Source organism: Rutidosis leptorrhynchoides, chromosome 4 (genome assembly GCF_046630445.1).
Source record: "Rutidosis leptorrhynchoides isolate AG116_Rl617_1_P2 chromosome 4, CSIRO_AGI_Rlap_v1, whole genome shotgun sequence".
NCBI lineage: Eukaryota > Viridiplantae > Streptophyta > Magnoliopsida > Asterales > Asteraceae > Rutidosis > Rutidosis leptorrhynchoides.
Window position 1 is genome coordinate 570,709,586 of NC_092336.1, and position 18,858 is coordinate 570,728,443.

The 18,858-nt window shown below is 34.3% G+C and overlaps 4 protein-coding genes across 5 annotated transcripts; all 4 read right to left on the bottom strand.

Moving 5' to 3' along the window:
* Positions 1 to 5,585: 5,585 nt before the first annotated feature.
* Positions 5,586 to 7,510, bottom strand: LOC139845404 (protein LATERAL BRANCHING OXIDOREDUCTASE 1-like). Its single transcript, XM_071835668.1, has 3 exons — positions 6,981 to 7,510; positions 6,296 to 6,623; positions 5,586 to 6,015 (listed from the first exon to the last, which is right to left on the bottom strand). Exons 1-3 carry the CDS (start codon positions 7,460 to 7,462, stop codon positions 5,707 to 5,709), a joined length of 1,119 nt encoding a protein of 372 aa, XP_071691769.1. The 5' UTR covers positions 7,463 to 7,510; the 3' UTR covers positions 5,586 to 5,706.
* Positions 7,511 to 9,916: 2,406 nt separating this feature from the next.
* LOC139845405 (protein LATERAL BRANCHING OXIDOREDUCTASE 1-like) lies at positions 9,917 to 13,719 on the bottom strand. Of its 2 annotated transcripts, none has more exons than XM_071835670.1 (5): positions 13,678 to 13,719; positions 13,366 to 13,575; positions 11,914 to 13,263; positions 10,435 to 10,765; positions 9,917 to 10,345 (listed from the first exon to the last, which is right to left on the bottom strand). In XM_071835670.1, the coding sequence occupies exons 3-5, from the start codon at positions 12,387 to 12,389 to the stop codon at positions 10,040 to 10,042; spliced, it is 1,113 nt and encodes a 370-aa protein (XP_071691771.1). In that variant the 5' UTR covers positions 12,390 to 13,263; positions 13,366 to 13,575; positions 13,678 to 13,719; the 3' UTR covers positions 9,917 to 10,039. The 2 variants fall into 2 exon arrangements, with proteins under 2 accessions (XP_071691771.1, XP_071691770.1); XM_071835669.1 differs by having other exon boundaries at positions 13,366 to 13,585.
* On the bottom strand, positions 13,049 to 14,153 carry LOC139842779 (uncharacterized). Its single transcript, XM_071832885.1, has 5 exons — positions 14,148 to 14,153; positions 13,846 to 14,058; positions 13,678 to 13,740; positions 13,366 to 13,585; positions 13,049 to 13,263 (listed from the first exon to the last, which is right to left on the bottom strand). Exons 1-5 carry the CDS (start codon positions 14,151 to 14,153, stop codon positions 13,049 to 13,051), a joined length of 717 nt encoding a protein of 238 aa, XP_071688986.1.
* A 72-nt stretch (positions 14,154 to 14,225) lies between these two features.
* Positions 14,226 to 18,472, bottom strand: LOC139845406 (uncharacterized). Its single transcript, XM_071835671.1, has 5 exons — positions 17,461 to 18,472; positions 15,711 to 15,905; positions 15,521 to 15,618; positions 14,414 to 14,480; positions 14,226 to 14,318 (listed from the first exon to the last, which is right to left on the bottom strand). Exons 1-5 carry the CDS (start codon positions 17,644 to 17,646, stop codon positions 14,241 to 14,243), a joined length of 624 nt encoding a protein of 207 aa, XP_071691772.1. The 5' UTR covers positions 17,647 to 18,472; the 3' UTR covers positions 14,226 to 14,240.
* Positions 18,473 to 18,858: the final 386 nt, after the last annotated feature.

The window sequence follows — 18,858 nt, forward strand, 5'->3', positions numbered from 1 at the left end:
TTTTACGATATAGACACAAGTAATCGAAACTACATTCTATGGTTGAATTATCGAAATCGAATATGCCCCTTTTTATTAAGTCTGGTAATCTAAGAATTAGGGAACAGACACCCTAATTGACGCGAACTCTAAAGATAGATCTATCGGGCCCAACAAGCCCCATCCAAAGTACCGGATGCTTTAGTACTTCAAAATTTATATCATGTCCGATGGAGGATCCCGGAATGATGGGGATATTCTTATATGCATCTTGTGAATGTCGGTTACCAGGTGTTCAATCCATATGAATGATTTTTGTCTCTATGCATGGGACGTATGTTTATGAGAAATGGAAATATGAAATCTTGTGGTCAATTAAAAATTATGAAATGATTATTTATGTTAAACTAATGAACTCACCAACCTTTTGGTTGACACTTTAAAGCATGTTTATTCTCAGGTACGAAAGAAATCTTCCGCTGTGCATTTGCTCATCTTAGAGATATTACTTGGAGTAATTCATGACATATTTCAAAAGACGTTGCATTCGAGTCATTGAGTTCATCAAGATTATTATTAAGTCCATTATAGTAATATATACTACGAAGTGGTATGCATGTTGTCAACTTTCGATGTAATGAAAGATTGTCTTTTCAAAAACGAATGCAATGTTTGTAAAATGTATCATATAGAGGTCCAGTACCTCGCGATGTAATCAACTGTTGTGAATCTTTTATAATCGAGATGGACTACGTCCGGATAGATTAGGACGGGTCTTTACAGTTGGTGCTGATGCTGGTGGTGCTGTTGGTGCTTGTAAATTTTGCACCATATTCTCCAAAGCCAATCCTCGAGCACGAAGCTCGTTGACTTCTTCTATTACACCGGGATGATTGGCGGTTTGAACGAGCGGATGAATAAGATTTAGAATAGTAGATGTTACGTAATCATTGCGAGCTATTCTGGAAATGAGGGTGAAAATGGTGTTACAGATTGGTTCGCCGGTTAGTGCTTCAGGTTCTTCGCCCAGAGGGAAATATGGTGGATGGAAAGGATCACCTTCTTCCTGTCTCCAATGATTAAGTAGATTACGAACCCATCCCCAATTCATCCAGAATAGATGATGGCTAATTGGTTGATCCATTCCGGTTACGCTGCTTTCGGAGCTCATGTAGAAATCCATATCGGAATAGCTGTCGGAATCTGAGGAATTTGAACTAGTTGCGAGTTCCATGTTGTACGTTCAGATAAAGGTTTTTCGATATGAAATAGATTATAGGACTTAGATTGGTATTCTTCAATACACAATTTACATATGTATATATAATACCAAAATCTCATAAATTACGGAGGAATCTTCGGAAGATGTCAGGCAAAGTTTACAGTAACAGATATGCTAAGATATGAATTCGTCTGTACACTATCTATGAAATAAATGCAGGAAAACTTGTCTAGACTTAAGAATGATAAGTATGTAATTTCCAACAAGAATTGATAAGCAAAAATCGGTAAAAACAAATACGGTCATAGTCCAGACTCACTAATGCATCCTAACAATTACCAGTTAAACACAATAATGCAAATTCTGGTTCCCTATGACCACTAGCTCGGATACCAACTGTAACGACCCGTCAAAATCGCTATTGATGCGGTACGTTATTCATTGATTTCATAGTGAGGTTTTGACCTCTATATGATACGTTTTGTAAACATTGCATTCTTTTGAAAAGGCACACCATAAATGAATATATAAATCCAAGGTTTTCGACATATGATGATTTCTACGTATAGATAATCACCGTAAACAATAGTTTACAATACTACATCTGTTGACAATACAGTCAAAATAAGTTACATAGTGATTTTGTGAATGCAAAGTTTTCTCGAATAAAGCATGTATGACTCCATGCACATAGCTTGTATAACGTATAAGCAAACAGCGGAAGACTTCTAGGAACCTGAAAATAAACATGCTTAAAAGTGTCAACACAAAGGTTGGTGAGTTCATAGTTTTAAATGATGCGCATAATCTGTATATAAAGGTGGATCACAAGATTTCAGTTGTTTCATCCAGAAATGTTTATCAAAATATTCTACGAAATTGAGCACCCTGGTAACTAAACTTAACGTATATATAATAAGTACCCCTGTTTTAACATACATGCAACTAACATGTACAATACACGCAAACCAACATGTACAAAACTCAAATAGCATACGTCCGCTTTATAGTTCAGGCTAGGGTCTCTAAACCTGGAATGGACGGGGATGTCAAGCCCTATGGATCCATATACAACTATTCGCGCCCGCCAGTTCTTATAACCGGCAGCTACTAGTTACCAAAGCTAAGGGATTTTCGGTTCAAACTCAGTGTAGAATTAAGTATGTACTTGTGTCCATTGCATATAAAATAAAGTGCATGTATTCTCAGCCCAAAAGTATTTAAAGTATTTAAAAAGGGAATCTATAAACTCACATATCAATATTGTGGTTCAATATTGTATGAAAAGTATGCAGACACAACGGAGATGACAAATGAAAGATTAGCCTTTGATTCGCGATCAAAAACCCCAAGCAATACCCATAACCTCCTTAGCTATAACCCATAATTTTCTTAGCTCTATCCCGCCCGAAAACCAATTTTGAAAATAACTCGCTCATGACCTCGTCGTAATATTTTATGTATAATAATACTAATAATATTAATAATAATATCGGTAATACTAATAATATAATAAAAATAATAATAATAATAATATAAATATAAATATAATTACATATGGAGTAATTGAGAGAGATTGAATGAATTCAATTAGGTCAGAATTCGATCGATTTATAGAGTAAATATAATAATATAATAATTAAAGAGAATCCAACGTGGGATTTAAAACCCGCCCATGTTTTGTCATTTCTACCGACAGTTTTCACGAACCGGTATTTCGTACTCTGTTGTTAATAATTGACGGGTAAAAGTATAAATAAAAAGAATTTCACTTTTTATAATTGAATACATATATTTATTTTGGTCTTAAGCTTTATAAAACTAGTTGTAAAAAGGTCCATTTATTTATAAAATTACTATATACGTTCGATGTAGAGTGTACGTACTAGTCTGCTGATCATTCTGTGCCACCGTAAATTACTGAATTTGTTTAATTCAATCGAATTAACGAATTTTAATATTTTAAAAAGTCGTATTTATTAAATATACTTCAGGGGTATTTTATGTAACTTATAATTAATAGTTTCTATCATGTCGCTTTTATGTGAATAGTAAATTAATAAATTTCGTTTTATTTACTATTTATATGAATAGTAAATAAATTAATTTCGCTTTCATGTCGTTTCATTTACTTTCAGGTGTATTATTATTATTATTATTATTATTATTATTTAATATATTTATTATAATAATAATTGTTATTATTATTATTATTCGAATTCACCTTAGGTAAATATATTACTTAAGATAGTATCATATAATACACTGTTAATATAGTGTATATTAACGCAATAATTGGTACCAAACCACGATTCCATTTTTTCCTTTTATGATTCGTAGTCACACCTATATGTTTACTATGTTAATTAATGAGAAATGATATTTCAACCTTCCATTTTATTCTTTCCACCATAATTTAATGAAACTTCTCAAAATACCTTTATTTATAACTAGTGTCCACTTAAATAATTTAATTTATTTATCAGCGTAAGTTGTGCCGAGTACTTTTTCTTTCACTTGGAGTCTATTAACTCTCTCTCATCCTGAATTGATACACGCATATATATCATTTTTATTATCATATCTATGTATGTATCATTCCATAATATTTGATGGAAGTAGTTCTTTTACATTACGGAGTATTTTTCTTTTTCTTTAATTCGTACATGATCCACCATCCTTTTCTATTTATTTATACTTGTTCACATCTTGTTTGAAAGTTTTCCAGTTTTTTTTTTTTTTTCCCCCTGTATTAGCACTTGATTTTTTGGGGTGGTGTTTTATCCATCTATTTAGACTCATGTTCAGATCTTGTTTGAAAAACGCAAGTTTTCTAATTTTGAGTTTTAACTGTTAGGATGGCATTGAAGGACGTAGTACATGCTCTTCATTTCATCTCAATCTTAATATAGTAATAATATAATATGTTTGATTGCCTTTAAAAAAAGTAGGAAAAAAAAAAATTATGAATGCGATAAATAAGATGAATGTGAGGCAAAAGACAAAAGGAGAGAGATATGTATATGAGATAAGAAGGTGTAATGAGAGGTGTACTCAGATCTAGTTGAATATGTAAGTAAATCTGTCAATATTAAGCAATTAGTTTATAGGGGTATTTGAGGGAAACTATTAAATATAGTGGAAGAAGTAAAAAAAGTGTAGAAAATATCACCTCCGTTTGGATTATTATGCAACATATATTATTTAAATAATTTAATATTGTTGGTACAGTAGTACACACATTACATGCCAAAATGTTAAACACAAGCGTATAAGTTAAATCTAAAATTGAAAACAAAATCAAAATTTAATCTTTTAAGTGTATTATCATATAATTTTTATCTGACAAATCGGTTCATAATCTCTTTGATCAATATTATTAACAATTCAAAATTGATTGGTTACAAATGTTAGCAGATAATTGGTTTCAATAATATCATGTACGTAGTAACAATTTATTACTCCTAATAGAAGCAGCTAGCCCTGTTGTAATATTGGTGCAATATTTTAACAAGTGGTATAAGAGAATAATGCAATATTCCTTGTTTATTTCCAACAAATGTATCCCATGTTTATCTATATTAATAGTAGTATTTAATGCATGTCTATGCATTTGTTTATTATGTCCATTCATGAGTTTCAAAAGCCACATATTAATTTTAGGAAAGCCATTGCCAGACACTATATATATGCACACTTACAGTATTATGTGTACACATACTCATAAAACAGAACAACATAGATATCCAAAGATACAAGAGGGAATTCAAGTGAAATGATGATGATGATATAGATACATAGAAAGTGATGATGATGATGATGATGATGATGATGATGATACATAGAAGGTGATGATAATGATGATGATTCAGAAACTGGAAATGTGTATGCAAATATTGAAGTTGGCATATGAGTTCTTGATGGTGTTCATTGAGGCAGTTGATTTAGTTCTTCATCAAACAATTGAATCACAACAGATTTACTCTTCTACCCCTTCCAACCTCTACATTGGTCTTCTTCCCTAGCTACCATTTGAGTCATGTAATATTTATTAATTTCTTCCAATTTTGCTTTTGTTATGTGGATGTAAATGAATGATGATCATAAGTTACTTTACATATATATAGAAATTTTTTGGTTTTATACTTTCATGCATGTAATATAAGACGGATTTCAACATATATAACCTTAAGTAAGCATTTAATTTTGGGATTATATATTAGGAAGCCACCCAAGTTTATCGTTATGTGTTTCTAGTCCATCCATATTTGGAAATGATTTTGTAGGCCACCCAAATATATTCGTGTTTAAACTGTTTAATGGTTATGAAACCAAAATACCTTTTATCGAATACGGGTCAATCATTTATACTAACAATCATTCTTTTTATTCAAGAGGGCCAAAATATTGACTCATGGAACATCGGTACCATTACAACTACAAATGCTAAATATCAAGGTCCATAACTTTATGTTACATGAAAAGATAAGATAACCACTTCTTACTTACATAACAATATTCTCAAAACGAGAAACGACATCATCAATTTTTGGCTCATCTGGTTTCTTAAAGTGATAAATCTGTATGTTCTCAACATCAAGTTTCTTGAAATTACTATGTTTTCGAGTGACAAAGAACTTCCCCCAATTGTAACCTTCATATTTGGCAGGGTTTTGCTCATCTATTAACTCTCCTAGCGGTTCAACGATAGTGTAGTGGGCAGGGTTCACGAAAAATGGGATCGAAAACCGTTCTCTTGTGGAGTTCACCCTCACCCTGTGTTCTACACTCTCATATGTATCATTGCTCCATACCTATAAAACATTATTAATTATCAAATACTTCAGTTCAAACTAAAAGTGCTTATAGCCTAGCAGTATTCGAAGAGCTGTTCAACCAAAATGGTTGGAGTTCAAGTCCAGTTGTGAGCATATTCGTGAATTAATTCAGGTTGGATGTGTGAGTTACTGTTCTAAGAAAGATACTACAGTTCAAACTATTTATTTATATTCATATATTTATTTACAGTAACTATAACTATTAAAGTTTAAAACAATCTAACAATTAATATTAATATAATTAACTATATTGTACCTGAATTATGTCCCCAACATTGATAATGAAAGCATTTGGTGTAGGCTTGACAAAGATCCACTCTCCATCTGTTTTCCGTTTAACTTCCAAACCTCCTACGTCGTCTTGAGTCAAGATAGTCAACGCACCTGCATCCTTGTGTCGACCAACACCAAGGGCTAAGTCAGGTGCGTTACATGGCGGGTAGTGATTTAGCCGAACAAAGGTTGTTTGGTCCTTGAAAAAGGGCTGTAATCGGTTCGCAGGGAGGTTCAAACTCAAAGATATCAGTTCCAACAGTTTGTTTGACAGTTTTTGCAGATCTTTAACATATTCTTCACATGCCTCCCTGTATTATTAATGTGAAGAGTAGATATACAATAACTTGTTAATCATTTTAGATTTTTTCGTATGTTGACAATTATGAATTCTATGATTAACCTTTAATAGTTGAAATATCTCATGTTTACTAAAACTGAACAGAAGGTTATCTAAAAAATTAATAAGAACTCTGTGGTATATAATAAATAGTACTGAAAATGGAGTGATCCGTACACTACCAGTTATATCCGTACACTACCAGTTATTATCTGTAAACCACCAAATATGTTTTATGATATTGTACAATACAACATGATAATACATATTTGATGATGTATGGATGAAAGCGGATTGTGTACGAATTATCAGCCTACTGAAAAAGTACCTTAATTCCGGAGGATGTTGAGGCCACTGACTCGTAAACTCAGTGGTCCGTTTATCCTCCGGCTCATGAGAACTAGGCATAACGGTTGGATTTTCGACCGTAAAATCAAAAACTTCTTTCCAGTCTCTCACATTTTTTGTATGTTCGGTATCATAATAACCAAATGGATTCGATTCATCTCTCTTCACCTTCCTCTTCTCTTCGACCGTTTGATCGAAAAACCTCTTGGATGCCAATAGTATCCGTTCCCGGGTATCGATTGGAACCCCGTGGTTGATCACTTGAAAAAAGCCCCAGTTTTTGCACGCGTCATGGACCTCGGCAACAAGATTTTGTATCGCGGCCGTATGATCATTGGTGTCGGTTGGTTTCGAGTTTATGAAAGGTGCGAGATCAATTTGTGGAATTCCATGAGCTTCGATTACTGATGGTTTTGGCCTGTGTTCGAGTTCTTGGATGAAAGTTGGATCAACTTCTCCCATGGCTAATAATGATTGATTAAATTATGAAAATAGTTAAAAGGTGGTGGTGGTGGTGGTGGTTCAAAATGCATATATAATGTCAAGATTCATTTGTAGATACATTATATAATTAATATAATATAATCATTTGGTTGGAGTTATGAATCTGGATGCTTTTTTGCTCATAATACATGGAATGATTGAGATTGTTGGTTGATGCATCGTTTTTACCATAAACATTTATTGTTACATTTATTTTTTATGCATATAAAACTTGGAAAAATGTAGGCCATAAACGTAAACGAGCTGAGTCATGCTTGAGATGGCTCGTTTAGAGTTAAAGATGTTGAGTTCGACTTGTTTCTAGCCTAATATATTAAACTCGAAATCAGCTCGTCTGATAGTATACAAACTCGAGTTCTACTCATCTAATATTATTCAAACTTAAGTTCGGCTCGATATAGTTATAGTACGGAGTAATTCGTATATTCTTTAAAAGGAAAACTCACACACTCATTACATGAATATTTACAATAATTCACGAAGTATGTTCATAGCACGACAACTCGTATGAAATTATATTACTCAGTACATATATTATATTGTTGTAAAATAATAATTAATGTATAAAATTAAAGAGTCACTTAGGCTTGCGAGCACGTTCTACTTTTGTGTATGTTAACTAAACGATCTTCAAAATATGTTCAAATTCGGACTCTGGCTTGTTTAAACCCGCTCGAATGGAGTTTTCAAAAAAACGATCCCAAGTTGATTACGAATTGCTCGACTCATCTACGCCTTAGAAAATGAGACGCATCACATTTTAAACTAAACTAATACAAATATTTAATACTTTTGTTTTTAAAAAATGTATACATAATAAATTAGAGAAAATAATTTACAAATGAACTTTTCTCGCTCTTTCTATTGGGATTGGGACACATCAATTTGTATCATAAATTTTATAAAAGTTTTGTAATCGTATTATTTCTTTAGATATTAAAACAACCTATTACTTTTTCTTTTTTTTCTTTGGCGAAAAACGAAAACTTATATATAACCGAGGTCGCTTTCCAAAGAAAAACGCCCACAACAAGAAATACAAAAATACGGGAGAAACGGCCAAACGGAGAAACTCGCACCTAGAAATGAACCATCTCGAACGCTATCTATAACCGAGGCTCCCCTAACATCCCGAAAACCTTACAAACAAACTAACCAAACAAAACCGAAAACTACATGAATAAAGTAAGAACCAAATGAAACGAATTACACAAGACGAACCTCAACCATCAACCTCTAGGTCCCGCCCTTTTCAATTTGCCATTAACCGTCTCTAACACATTAGCGGATCCATCTCCCGGTATGCCCTCATCGGCTAAACGTGTCATCATCTCATCGAAAGCCGCGAAAGCCTTCGAATTCGCAGACATAGTTCCTCTCCCGAGTGCTGATGAACCGCCATCTCTTCCATCTCGAGGACCCATAAACAAGCTTTGAATTGCATCTCCATAATCCAAGTCATCAATGTTGTCTTTGAGCTTATAAACACCCGAAGTGGAAGCCTCGTTTGCCTGCTTTCTTGACCTCAGATTAGCTTCACCAATTAAACTTCTTGAGACATCTTTATTCAAGACATACCATGCTTTACAAAAACCTTCACACGAAGGGACCTCGCAGCCGCAATAACTTCTTCCACTCCGACCAATCAAAACCAGTGTAGGCTTATCAACGTTCGATTCTGTCATACGTTTTACCAATTCTTCTTTCCTATTCTTTTTCTCCTTCTTCAACCGATCCAATCTAACCGCAAATGTGATGTTATCATCATTCGGCTCTAACACATCATTAGAAACTTTGTTAATTGTCGAATCATTGTCTTCAAAAACAGCCCGAGATAAACCCGATCTAGACCCGATTGTGGCCCTGTCAATGACCCAAACTGGATAATGGGCCCATCCTCAGCAGCTGCAAACCCAAAAGAAGGAACCGGCCCAGGAGTAACACCCGGCCGGATAGCAACTGCACAATCGGAAACTAAAACAGAAGCAGTAGGCGTAGAAGCATTCAACAAATCAATAGGTTTTATTGAATTAACGTCATCTACAACATCTTGATCTTCTTTCTCACAGCATTCAGCAGAACCATTTTTATCACCAAAAACCTTGGCAGAAGCGTCTTCAATTGCTTCGAATAATAAAAATTCAGCAAAACAACCTATTACTACTTCCCAATCTTATACTAAAACTTATTACATGTCATTTTGTGTTATCTTGTACTGGGCTAAGGTTCAGTTAAATAGTAGAAATATAAATACTTCAATACATGGTAATCTTGTGAACCTATATAGACCCAAATGATCAAGTGTTTCAACGGTGATCTAATAACTTGTAGAAATTTAAAAGCAAACCAAATTGTACCTTTTTGAACATCACAAACAATTAACTAAACAAGTTATATATCTTACAAGCAAACACTCTTTTATTCATGGGAGTAAAAATTTTGGTTTTTAGCTATCATCAGTATATGATAGTAGCAAATTTCTTGCCCCATAACATCTTCCTTTACATGAAAACATGACATCCATCTATTTTCTACTTATACAAGATTTTCGTTTTGGGATAAAACAGCAACAGTTTTTTGCTCACTTGATATTTTAAAATGATGAATTTGTATGTTTTCGACATGAAGCTTCTGAAAATTACTGCGCTTTCGAGTGGCAAAGAACTTGCCCCAATTGTAGCCTTTGTATTTGGCAAGGTTTTGTTCATCTATCAACTCTGCTAGCGGTTCAACCACAGTGTAGTACGAAGGGCTCAAGAAAAATGGGATCGAAAACCTTTCTTTAGAAGAATTCACCATCACCCTATGCTCAACGCTCTCGTATCTATCATTGCTCCATACCTATAAAACAACATAAACAAAGTGCAAACAATAAAAGCCCAAATGAAATTGAGACCTTAATATAGAAGTCGATATGATTTTAACGGTACCTGAATTATGTCCCCGACATTGATAATGAAGGTATTTGGTGTAGGCTTAACAAAGATCCACTCTCCATCAGTTTTTCGTTTAACTTCAAGACCCCCTACATCGTCTTGAGCTAGAATAGTCAAAGCGATAGCATCCTTGTGCCGGCCAACACCAAGGGCTAAGTCGGGAACAGGGCAAGGTGGGTAATGGTTAAGCCGGATGAAACTGGTTTGGTCCTTAGAGAAGAAGGGCTCAAACCGATTTGCAGGAAGGTTCAAACTCAATGAGATAAGTTCCATCAACTTGTATGATAGTTGTTGCACATCCTTAACATATGCTTCACATGTCTCCCTACATTTTTACCAAATGTTCAAAATATGTAATAATAAGTATAAATATAATCAGGCCATGATTTACTCATACGAAATCTTATGTTCAAATTTAACTTGGGTTGGCGGGAGAAAAGGTTGAAAACGGTCACGGGGTAACCTCGTTATGCGCATACATCTGAGTAAAAAATATTCACCTTCTCTCCAGATAACCGCCTGACCTTCTCTCCAGATAGCCTGAACAGAGAAAACCTTATCTGCTTTATAATTTGTCCAACTTTATGTAGTTTTTCTAGTAACATTCTTCTTGCAAATCATATTTGTTTCGTATACTCTTACAAATATTTCGCCTTAACTATTTGCTGTAAAATAATTTTGTGAACCGAAAAGATATGTATATCATTTCCGACCCTTTTCCCTGGCCAGCCCAATATATAGGCTTGAAGTTGAGACCTTTTATAAGAATACCATTCGGCTATAATAAAACTAATAACATGTTGTCTTATTAGTTATGAATAGTACTATTTAATATTTCATTTCTCACGCACCCTACCCCTAACTTTCATTAAAATACAAATCGAATCCCCCCATTTTATAGTACTATTTAATATTTCATTTTTCACACACACAACCCCTAACTTTCATAAATACAAATCGAACCCCCCATTTTATAGTACTATTTAATATTTCATTTTTCACACACTCAACCCCCTAACTTTCATTAAAATACAAATCGAACTCCCCCATTTTATACCTATATTCTAAAATATTATTTATCCCATCACTAACACTAAAAATATTGAATAATAACACTCACCACGCTACTACTGTGCTACTTTTTTTTTGTCTCAAACGATAAAAAAGTAACTTTCATAAAAGGAACAACCCTTCAATGCTACCAAAAGATGTCGAAAAATATTCTTTTTTACAAAATAGATCAACTAACTTTAAAAAAAAAAAAAAAAAACCCGAACGCTAAAATAAGCAACTTTCACAAAGGAACAACCCTTCGATGTTAGATGTCGAAATTTTTTTTTTTTTATACAAAATAGATCAACACTTTTTTTAACTCGCATTCAAAACGGAGCCCCCGGCGCGAAGCGAGGGCTCCACAACTAGTATACATAAAAGGCGAAAGCAAAATGTACTACTTTTAGAACGTAAGATTACCTTAATTCCGGAGGATGTTGAGGCCATCGATTAATATACTCGGTGATTCGATCATCATCAACTTCATGAGAAGCAAACATCTTTGTCGGATTCTGCACCGTGATATCAAATACTTCTTTCCAGTCCCTAACATTTTTTGTATGTTCAGTATCATAATAACCTTGCGGATTCGCTTCATCTCTTCTTACTTTCCTCTTCGCTTCTACAGGCTGATCGTAAAACCGCTTGGCAGCCAACATTATCTTCTCACGGCTCTCAAGTGGGACCCCATGGTTATACACTTGAAAGAACCCCCAGTTTTTACATGCTTCTCGTATCTCCGCAACTAAATCTTGTATCGACTCTGAAGTATAATCGATTGAATACAAGTTGATTAAAGGAGAAATATCGATTTGTGGAATCCCTTGGGCTTCGATTATTGCGAGTTTAGGCCTGTGTTCGAGTTCTTGAATGAAAGTTGGATCAAGTTCACCCATGGTTTGATGATTGATGGATTGAATTCAAGAAGTGGTGTATTAATGGTGGTGGTGTTGATGTGTAAATATACTTTGTCATGTGAATGAATTTGGATGGGGTTGTGTATATAATGCGGTGAGTTTTGGTTGTTTCTGAATTATGATTCCATCACTGTCACATTGGACCTATTTTTATACGTCATCTTTTTATTACATTTCTGCTAAATGGTGAAAAAATGAATATTACAGCGAGGGCGATTGCGATTTGTTGTATAAAATATTGGAACATTTTTATGTTAAGAGCATTGTTAGATAGAAGTTAGATATATGAATAATTTCATAAAGTAACAAATATATGAATTTGTCACATTGGACACATTGGACCTATCAATGCAACTGAAGCCTTGGAGCCCAGGAAAATAAACCTTTCATCAAAAGGTCAAAATTATGAATCATCAACAAGAATAGTAGACGATTCGTAAATCGTTCAACTAGAAATTGTACACAACTTACAAGTCATGAAAAGTACGATTTAAAAAAGATCGTCTATTCAAGGTAACTAGTAGGAGTACAGATTCATGTATAGATCATAATAAAGTAAACTTTGCAATCCAAACTAAACGAAATAACTATAACTATATACAACATGAGAACTGTATTAATCTATAATTTGGGATTACCTAAGCAGCAGGCATCGAATTTGAAAGAACAACATATGCCAAGAAATGAAGGTCGTCCTGAATTTTACCAACAGCTGTGGTCTGATTAACATTTAGATCTTCAGAATACAACTTCACTTTACCTTCAACTGATTTCTCTGGTACAACTTCATTTGAATCAGCAGTAGCAGCAGATTTTATGGCTGCTGCATACGTTTCTGCTACATCTGATATGCCTGTTTACGAAATTGAGATTTATAACATCAATATTGCAAATTAAGGGGAAAAAAATTGTACTTTCAGTGTGTAATATGCATAGCTTAAATGATTATACACACCTGTGACAAAACTAACTGCAACTGCCTCAAGATATTCGGTCATTAATTGGGTTTTCATTTTGATAGTTTTAGCTTTTTCAATAGAATCCTCGGGCCAGTCAAGTTTAACGATATCTTCATCATCATCAACAGCATTTTGGCCTTTGTTAGCATATTGTATAACCGATTTCCCAATAATCAGAAGTTGAGAAACCGCAATGCAGCACATTTCTGAAAGTCTCTGCAAAAGCACGATAAATCATCACGAGATACATTGATTTCACACAACTTTTTGATACTATAGAATATTTATAACAAAGCATATCTTCATACATGAACACCCTCAGAGTAAAGAGAATCAAGTTTTCCACCAGTCCAGATAAGGTATTTGTAAACCTGCAAAATATCAGTTAAGCTGTTAAAGGACGATAACTTGTGATAAACCGAGTAACGAGAGTACGAAAAAAATTACCCCGCAGACATTTCTGTAGCCTTACTGACACTTGAACTGTGAAAACTCTTGATTTCATCAAGAGCGTTATCAGATATATTCTCGATATTCTTTCCTTTTTCAGATTCAATTACAGTGTCTAAACTCAACATTTGTTGGACCTCTTTAAGTTTTATATCAGATGCAGATTTTTCTTCTGTTGACAGCTTTGCTTTTCGCCGGTTGAATAACAGAGCATAATGGTTTGATAGTGCTTCAAGCTCCTGCAAATCAATATCATTGAACACGATTCAATTTAAGGGCTTTTATGACTGGAATTTGACAATAAACAGTACCTCTAGCTGTTCTGGACCTCCATAGATATAAAAACATCTCTCAAAAGTGACTTCCTCCAACAGTGACTTCCTCTAGCATAATGGTTTGATAGTGCTGTCTGATTCCGTTATCAAAAGATCCACGGTTTCTTTTCTTTTCCAACATAATAGAGTACTTGAATGCCCTTAGCAGTAAAAGCTCTCCCGGTCTGTTTTACCGATCCATAATATATATCAAATATAAAAAATAAATTATAAAAGAAAGTTTTATGAGAAATAGAAACATGAAAGGATAGGTGTTAACCTCTAGAAGAGATGGTGCAACAGAACCTGGTGCAGGTACCCCACCTTGCTGTATGGATTCTTCTAACCTGATGATGAAGTAATATTAAACTAAAACACGTTAGAAGTGACATGCAAACACTAATTTGCCCATACTATTGAATATATACATAGAAGTAGTGTCTTCTTTATAATTGCAAGATAATACTAATCTAACTCTTTTTAGTAAAATAAATTCGAATTCGTGCTTGGTAGTTTCAAATCTATACTTGGTAGTTTCAAATCGAACACGTCCCAGATTAACTCACTCATAAGTATACCTGGCAATTAAGACCCATACTCTCAAATTTGGGTCAAATGAATCAAGATTTCGGGTCAATTGGTCTTGAAAAAAATTAGGCCCGATAATGTAAAACAAAACTTGAAAAAGTTCCAATGAGTTTTTCTTCAACCTATTGGGTCTTATACAAAATATAAAAGAACGGGTCAAATGGGTATCAAATCCTAAAGTTCATTAAATAGAGACAGGTCTGATGGGTCTTGTGAATGGGTCAAACAGGTCGAGCATAACAAGTTTCATCCGTCAATCATTTAAAAAAAAAATGGTAAAACCGACCCTCTGCTAGCCCCACACCGACCGGTCCCACGGCCAAGATGTGAGATCCGTCAATCATTTATGAAAGCATTAATGGCTATATCAATTATTATGTATATTATTATTTTCTTATATATAGTTATAGTTATAATAAATAATAATAACTAAAACAATATAATAAATGTAAAAAATCAAATGTAAAAGTATGTGACCTGTTTGGATCTATTTGACCCACTTGACTCATTACCCATTTGGACATGTTACCCAAACCGACCCAACCTGACCCGTTTAAAATTTTTACCCGTTTGACCCAATACCCATTTCAACCTAAAAACGTTTTGACCCGTTACCCAAACCGACCCAACTTGACCCGCTTGCCAGGTATACTCATAAGTAAAAGGGTAAAAATTACCACCACAAGAGCACATAAAAGTATTTTACTCTTTTCTGAAACTATTATCATTGGGATAGATTTTACCATATAAGCGCAATGTAAGCTAAGAAAATTTAAAAAAAGCCACTAAATTGGCTTACTTGTGAACAAAACTAGAACCCTCATTCCAAGCATTCCCTAATGCTTGCCAAGCACCAGTAGCAAAGTTCTCCACGGATGTGTCAATGGCCTTTATTCCCTATAACAAAAAAATAAAAATAAAAAATAAACTAATGTTTATAGAAAAATCCAATAAAAAAATTAACCACCATTCCTGTTTTATGCATTTACCTGGCCAAGGAAGGTGTCGTCGCTAGCTTTCTCAAGTCTTTCAAGAGCAGCCTTACGCTTCTTATCATCTCCATCTTCACTTTCTTGATCATCATCAGAAGCTTCCGGGTGATCCTCCTTATAAGATTCTGAATCTTCAAACTCCTTTTGCAATTCAGAGATACTATTTGCAGCCGACTTAGCAACCTCAGAAGCCTGTAAACACAAAAAAAAAAAAAAAAAAAAAAAAAATCACTAAACCTTAAACATATTGCAAACATCTTTCCATTACATTATGTAATTTAATGAATCATGTTAGAGCTGCGGAAACCACAAAGGCATAGAGCAAGTTGTATATTGTAACTAACCAAATACGATTGAAATCAAATGGAAGATTTCATTAGTAAATAAAACTTCCTAAACAGGTTACATATCACAATACTCTTGTTACTTTGACTTCATATAATGATACGCCCCACGAACCGTATCAAATAATCCATAATTCGGATATGGATTATCCATTCACAATATATTGTTGCCGGGACGGATAAGATACTTGTTACCGAAGGACGGAACCAAAATTAATAAAAGGAATTAACATATTCAGATGAATGGAAGACGGGAAGGATGAATTATAAATAAGAAGATGATGTTCATAAATAGGCAAGATGTTCCGCCACCATGACCAAAAAGACAAGATAAAGATAACCGGATAGAAGGATCCGGATAAGTTGTGACAGATAGGAATACTTGGAACATATTTAGGATGTACTTACACGTAAGCCCTTTAGTTTGAACATTCTTTGCGTTATTCGGTAGCATGTACACGTGTCCCAAAATATCTATGCAGTGGCACAAGAGTGGAGTGTCTGTGCCACGTAAACCCGAATATCCAGGAAAGTTTGTTACACACTCAAGTTGTACGTGTTCCACGTCAACTATTCATGTAACAAACTTTTCCCGTTTAAAAATAGACCTCTTAGGTGTCATTCATTTGAGCATCAACACACGCACAGTAAACTTACTCTGCAAGAATCGCATTTCAGATTCAAGTTCATCAACTCCGATTGAATTCTGATCATCTTCACCGGAATTCATCACCTTAGATATTAATTACTAAATTGAGTAGATTAATCGATCAATTGTTTTACACGCTCGCGAACTCTCAGGCTCCAATTAGGTTTGCAAGATTGCTTGCCAGAGATAAAACAATTGATCAATCCCATTTTCCCAAATTTAGCCTCAAACATATCATTTCCAATACTAGGATTGATCAAATGGCATCGTCTTAAGGTATGAACGATTCGACAATCTAAAAGAGCAGTTCGGTATCAAAAACAGGAGCCTCTGAATATGATCAAGTGGTGAAAAACCTTGATGCTCCGTTCATCATTGGATTGGAGTAGGTCAATAGCAAATTTGCTTCACAAGTTAAATTCGGAACATTGAAAGGAGCGAGTTTAATTTCGAATTATGAGGGAATTAATGCTGTGTAAGTGATGGAAGAGAGAGTGACGTGGCGCATTGCCATTGCAGCATAGATACATACAATTATACAAATATATAATCATAAACCTCTCAGTTACATATAGCCATATACGTGATACATATGAAACGCAAGATCGAACAAGTGAACGTTGAAGTAAAGCCCTAAGTTTAATTAACCTAAGTTTATTTAACCTCTAATTGAGGTTAACAGATAATAATAATTAATAATTAATAATTTAATAGTAAATTAGAGTAACAAAATGCAATGCAAAGAAGGCGTTACATTGCGAGAGATCTCTTCAGCGGCTTTTTGAAGAACTGAAAACGCAGAGAAACCACCCCACCCCCATCCGCCGCCGCCGCCGTTTACTTGTTTGGGAGACTGATCCACCGGCGGCGCTGATTTTTCTTCTACTGGCTGTATCTCGTTGGTTGATGATAATTTTATGTCGGTGTTGTTGGTTTCCATTTGTTATGTGATTTGGGAAATCTGAAGAAATTAATTGAGTTTTTTTTGGGTAGTGGATCGGGTGTTTGTTGGTTGTCAAACTTAATGAAACGAAAGGCACTTCTGGATCTTAACTAACAAAACTTCTGCTTCACTATACTCGTCTTGTTAACCGTTTTACGTCGTCGTTTTGTTGGGCGGTTTGTCTGTCCCTATTTCATTCCGATGCCGTGGTAGTTTCGGCACGGAGGTGATAAATCCACTCTCAATTTTTATTCATCCACCACAATAATAGGTAAGTTCCTAAAATACCCTTACTATTGTAATTGCTTTTAATTTGTTTACCCTCTTTCTCTACTTCTCGTAAGTAGATATTATTATTGTTCATGAACTACATAGATGTTATCTGCTTCTCTAGTCTTCTTACGAGAGCTTCACAACTGTAGTTTCTATTTTCTAATTATCCACTACTTTTTGAGTAGGTCACCTTCTTCATTTGATATTTTTCCTCAGTATTTTCTTTTGGCAAAAATAAAATTTTCACCCAAAATATTCCTACATCAGTGATATCTGTTTCTGGAATTTTTCTTCACCTAAAAATTTGAAGATTCCCAAGTTGCTTGATTCATTTACCAACATACAAATACATGAATCAAAAATTAGAAGTATAAAAATATAAAAAAGAATACAAATTGGGTGTGTGCCTCGATTCAATAATCCTTACACCACATGAGGTAAGGAGTGATTAACTTTTTAATTTCTGAATATCCAATTCTTCTTTTTCTTATCTTTTTCAAAGATGACAAAATATGAGTGATTGATTAATACACTCAAAATTCTAATTTTAACATTCGCAATCAAAGATACAAACCCTAGAACTAAAAGCAAGAAATTCACAAATCGTGACTCAAGATACTTCACTACCCTCAAAGAAATTAAAACAACCAGAAAATTCACTACCATTTCATTTTTGTATGATTGAGCAAATGAGAAAGAGAATCGAACACCAATTTTTTCTTGATAAAATAAAGACAAAATTTCATTCCTCGTCCCTGAACTTAACATCGACTTTGACTCCCGGTCCTTTTTCTTTTTTTTGTGCAATCCGAGTCCCCAAACTATGAAAAGGGTACAGCCCTCGTCCCCCCGTCTACTTTCTGTCAAAACCTACCGTTACCCCTTATCACGTGCATGTCATGTGAGGGCATTTTTGTCATTGTATTTTCTTCTTCT

Coding starts and splice junctions, on each gene's coding strand:
- LOC139845404 (XM_071835668.1), bottom strand. CDS start 7,462: ATGGGAGAAGTTGATCCAACTTTCATCCAAGAACTCGAACACAGGCCA. Junction 6,624..6,980: donor CAACATCCTCCGGAATTAAG/GTACTTTTTCAG, acceptor TTAATAATACAG/GGAGGCATGTGAAGAATATG. Junction 6,016..6,295: donor ATGTTGGGGACATAATTCAG/GTACAATATAGT, acceptor AATGTTTTATAG/GTATGGAGCAATGATACATA.
- LOC139845405 (XM_071835670.1), bottom strand. CDS start 12,389: ATGGGTGAACTTGATCCAACTTTCATTCAAGAACTCGAACACAGGCCT. Junction 10,766..11,913: donor CAACATCCTCCGGAATTAAG/GTAATCTTACGT, acceptor GTAAAAATGTAG/GGAGACATGTGAAGCATATG. Junction 10,346..10,434: donor ATGTCGGGGACATAATTCAG/GTACCGTTAAAA, acceptor GTTGTTTTATAG/GTATGGAGCAATGATAGATA.
- LOC139842779 (XM_071832885.1), bottom strand. Junction 13,741..13,845: donor AGAGTTTTCACAGTTCAAGT/GTCAGTAAGGCT, acceptor GATATTTTGCAG/GTTTACAAATACCTTATCTG. Junction 13,264..13,365: donor TGCAGTTAGTTTTGTCACAG/GTGTGTATAATC, acceptor TTTCGTAAACAG/GCATATCAGATGTAGCAGAA.
- LOC139845406 (XM_071835671.1), bottom strand. CDS start 17,646: ATGGAAACCAACAACACCGACATAAAATTATCATCAACCAACGAGATA. Junction 15,906..17,460: donor CTGAAGAGATCTCTCGCAAT/GTAACGCCTTCT, acceptor TTGTGTTTACAG/GCTTCTGAGGTTGCTAAGTC. Junction 14,481..15,520: donor GGTTCTAGTTTTGTTCACAA/GTAAGCCAATTT, acceptor CTTCATCATCAG/GTTAGAAGAATCCATACAGC.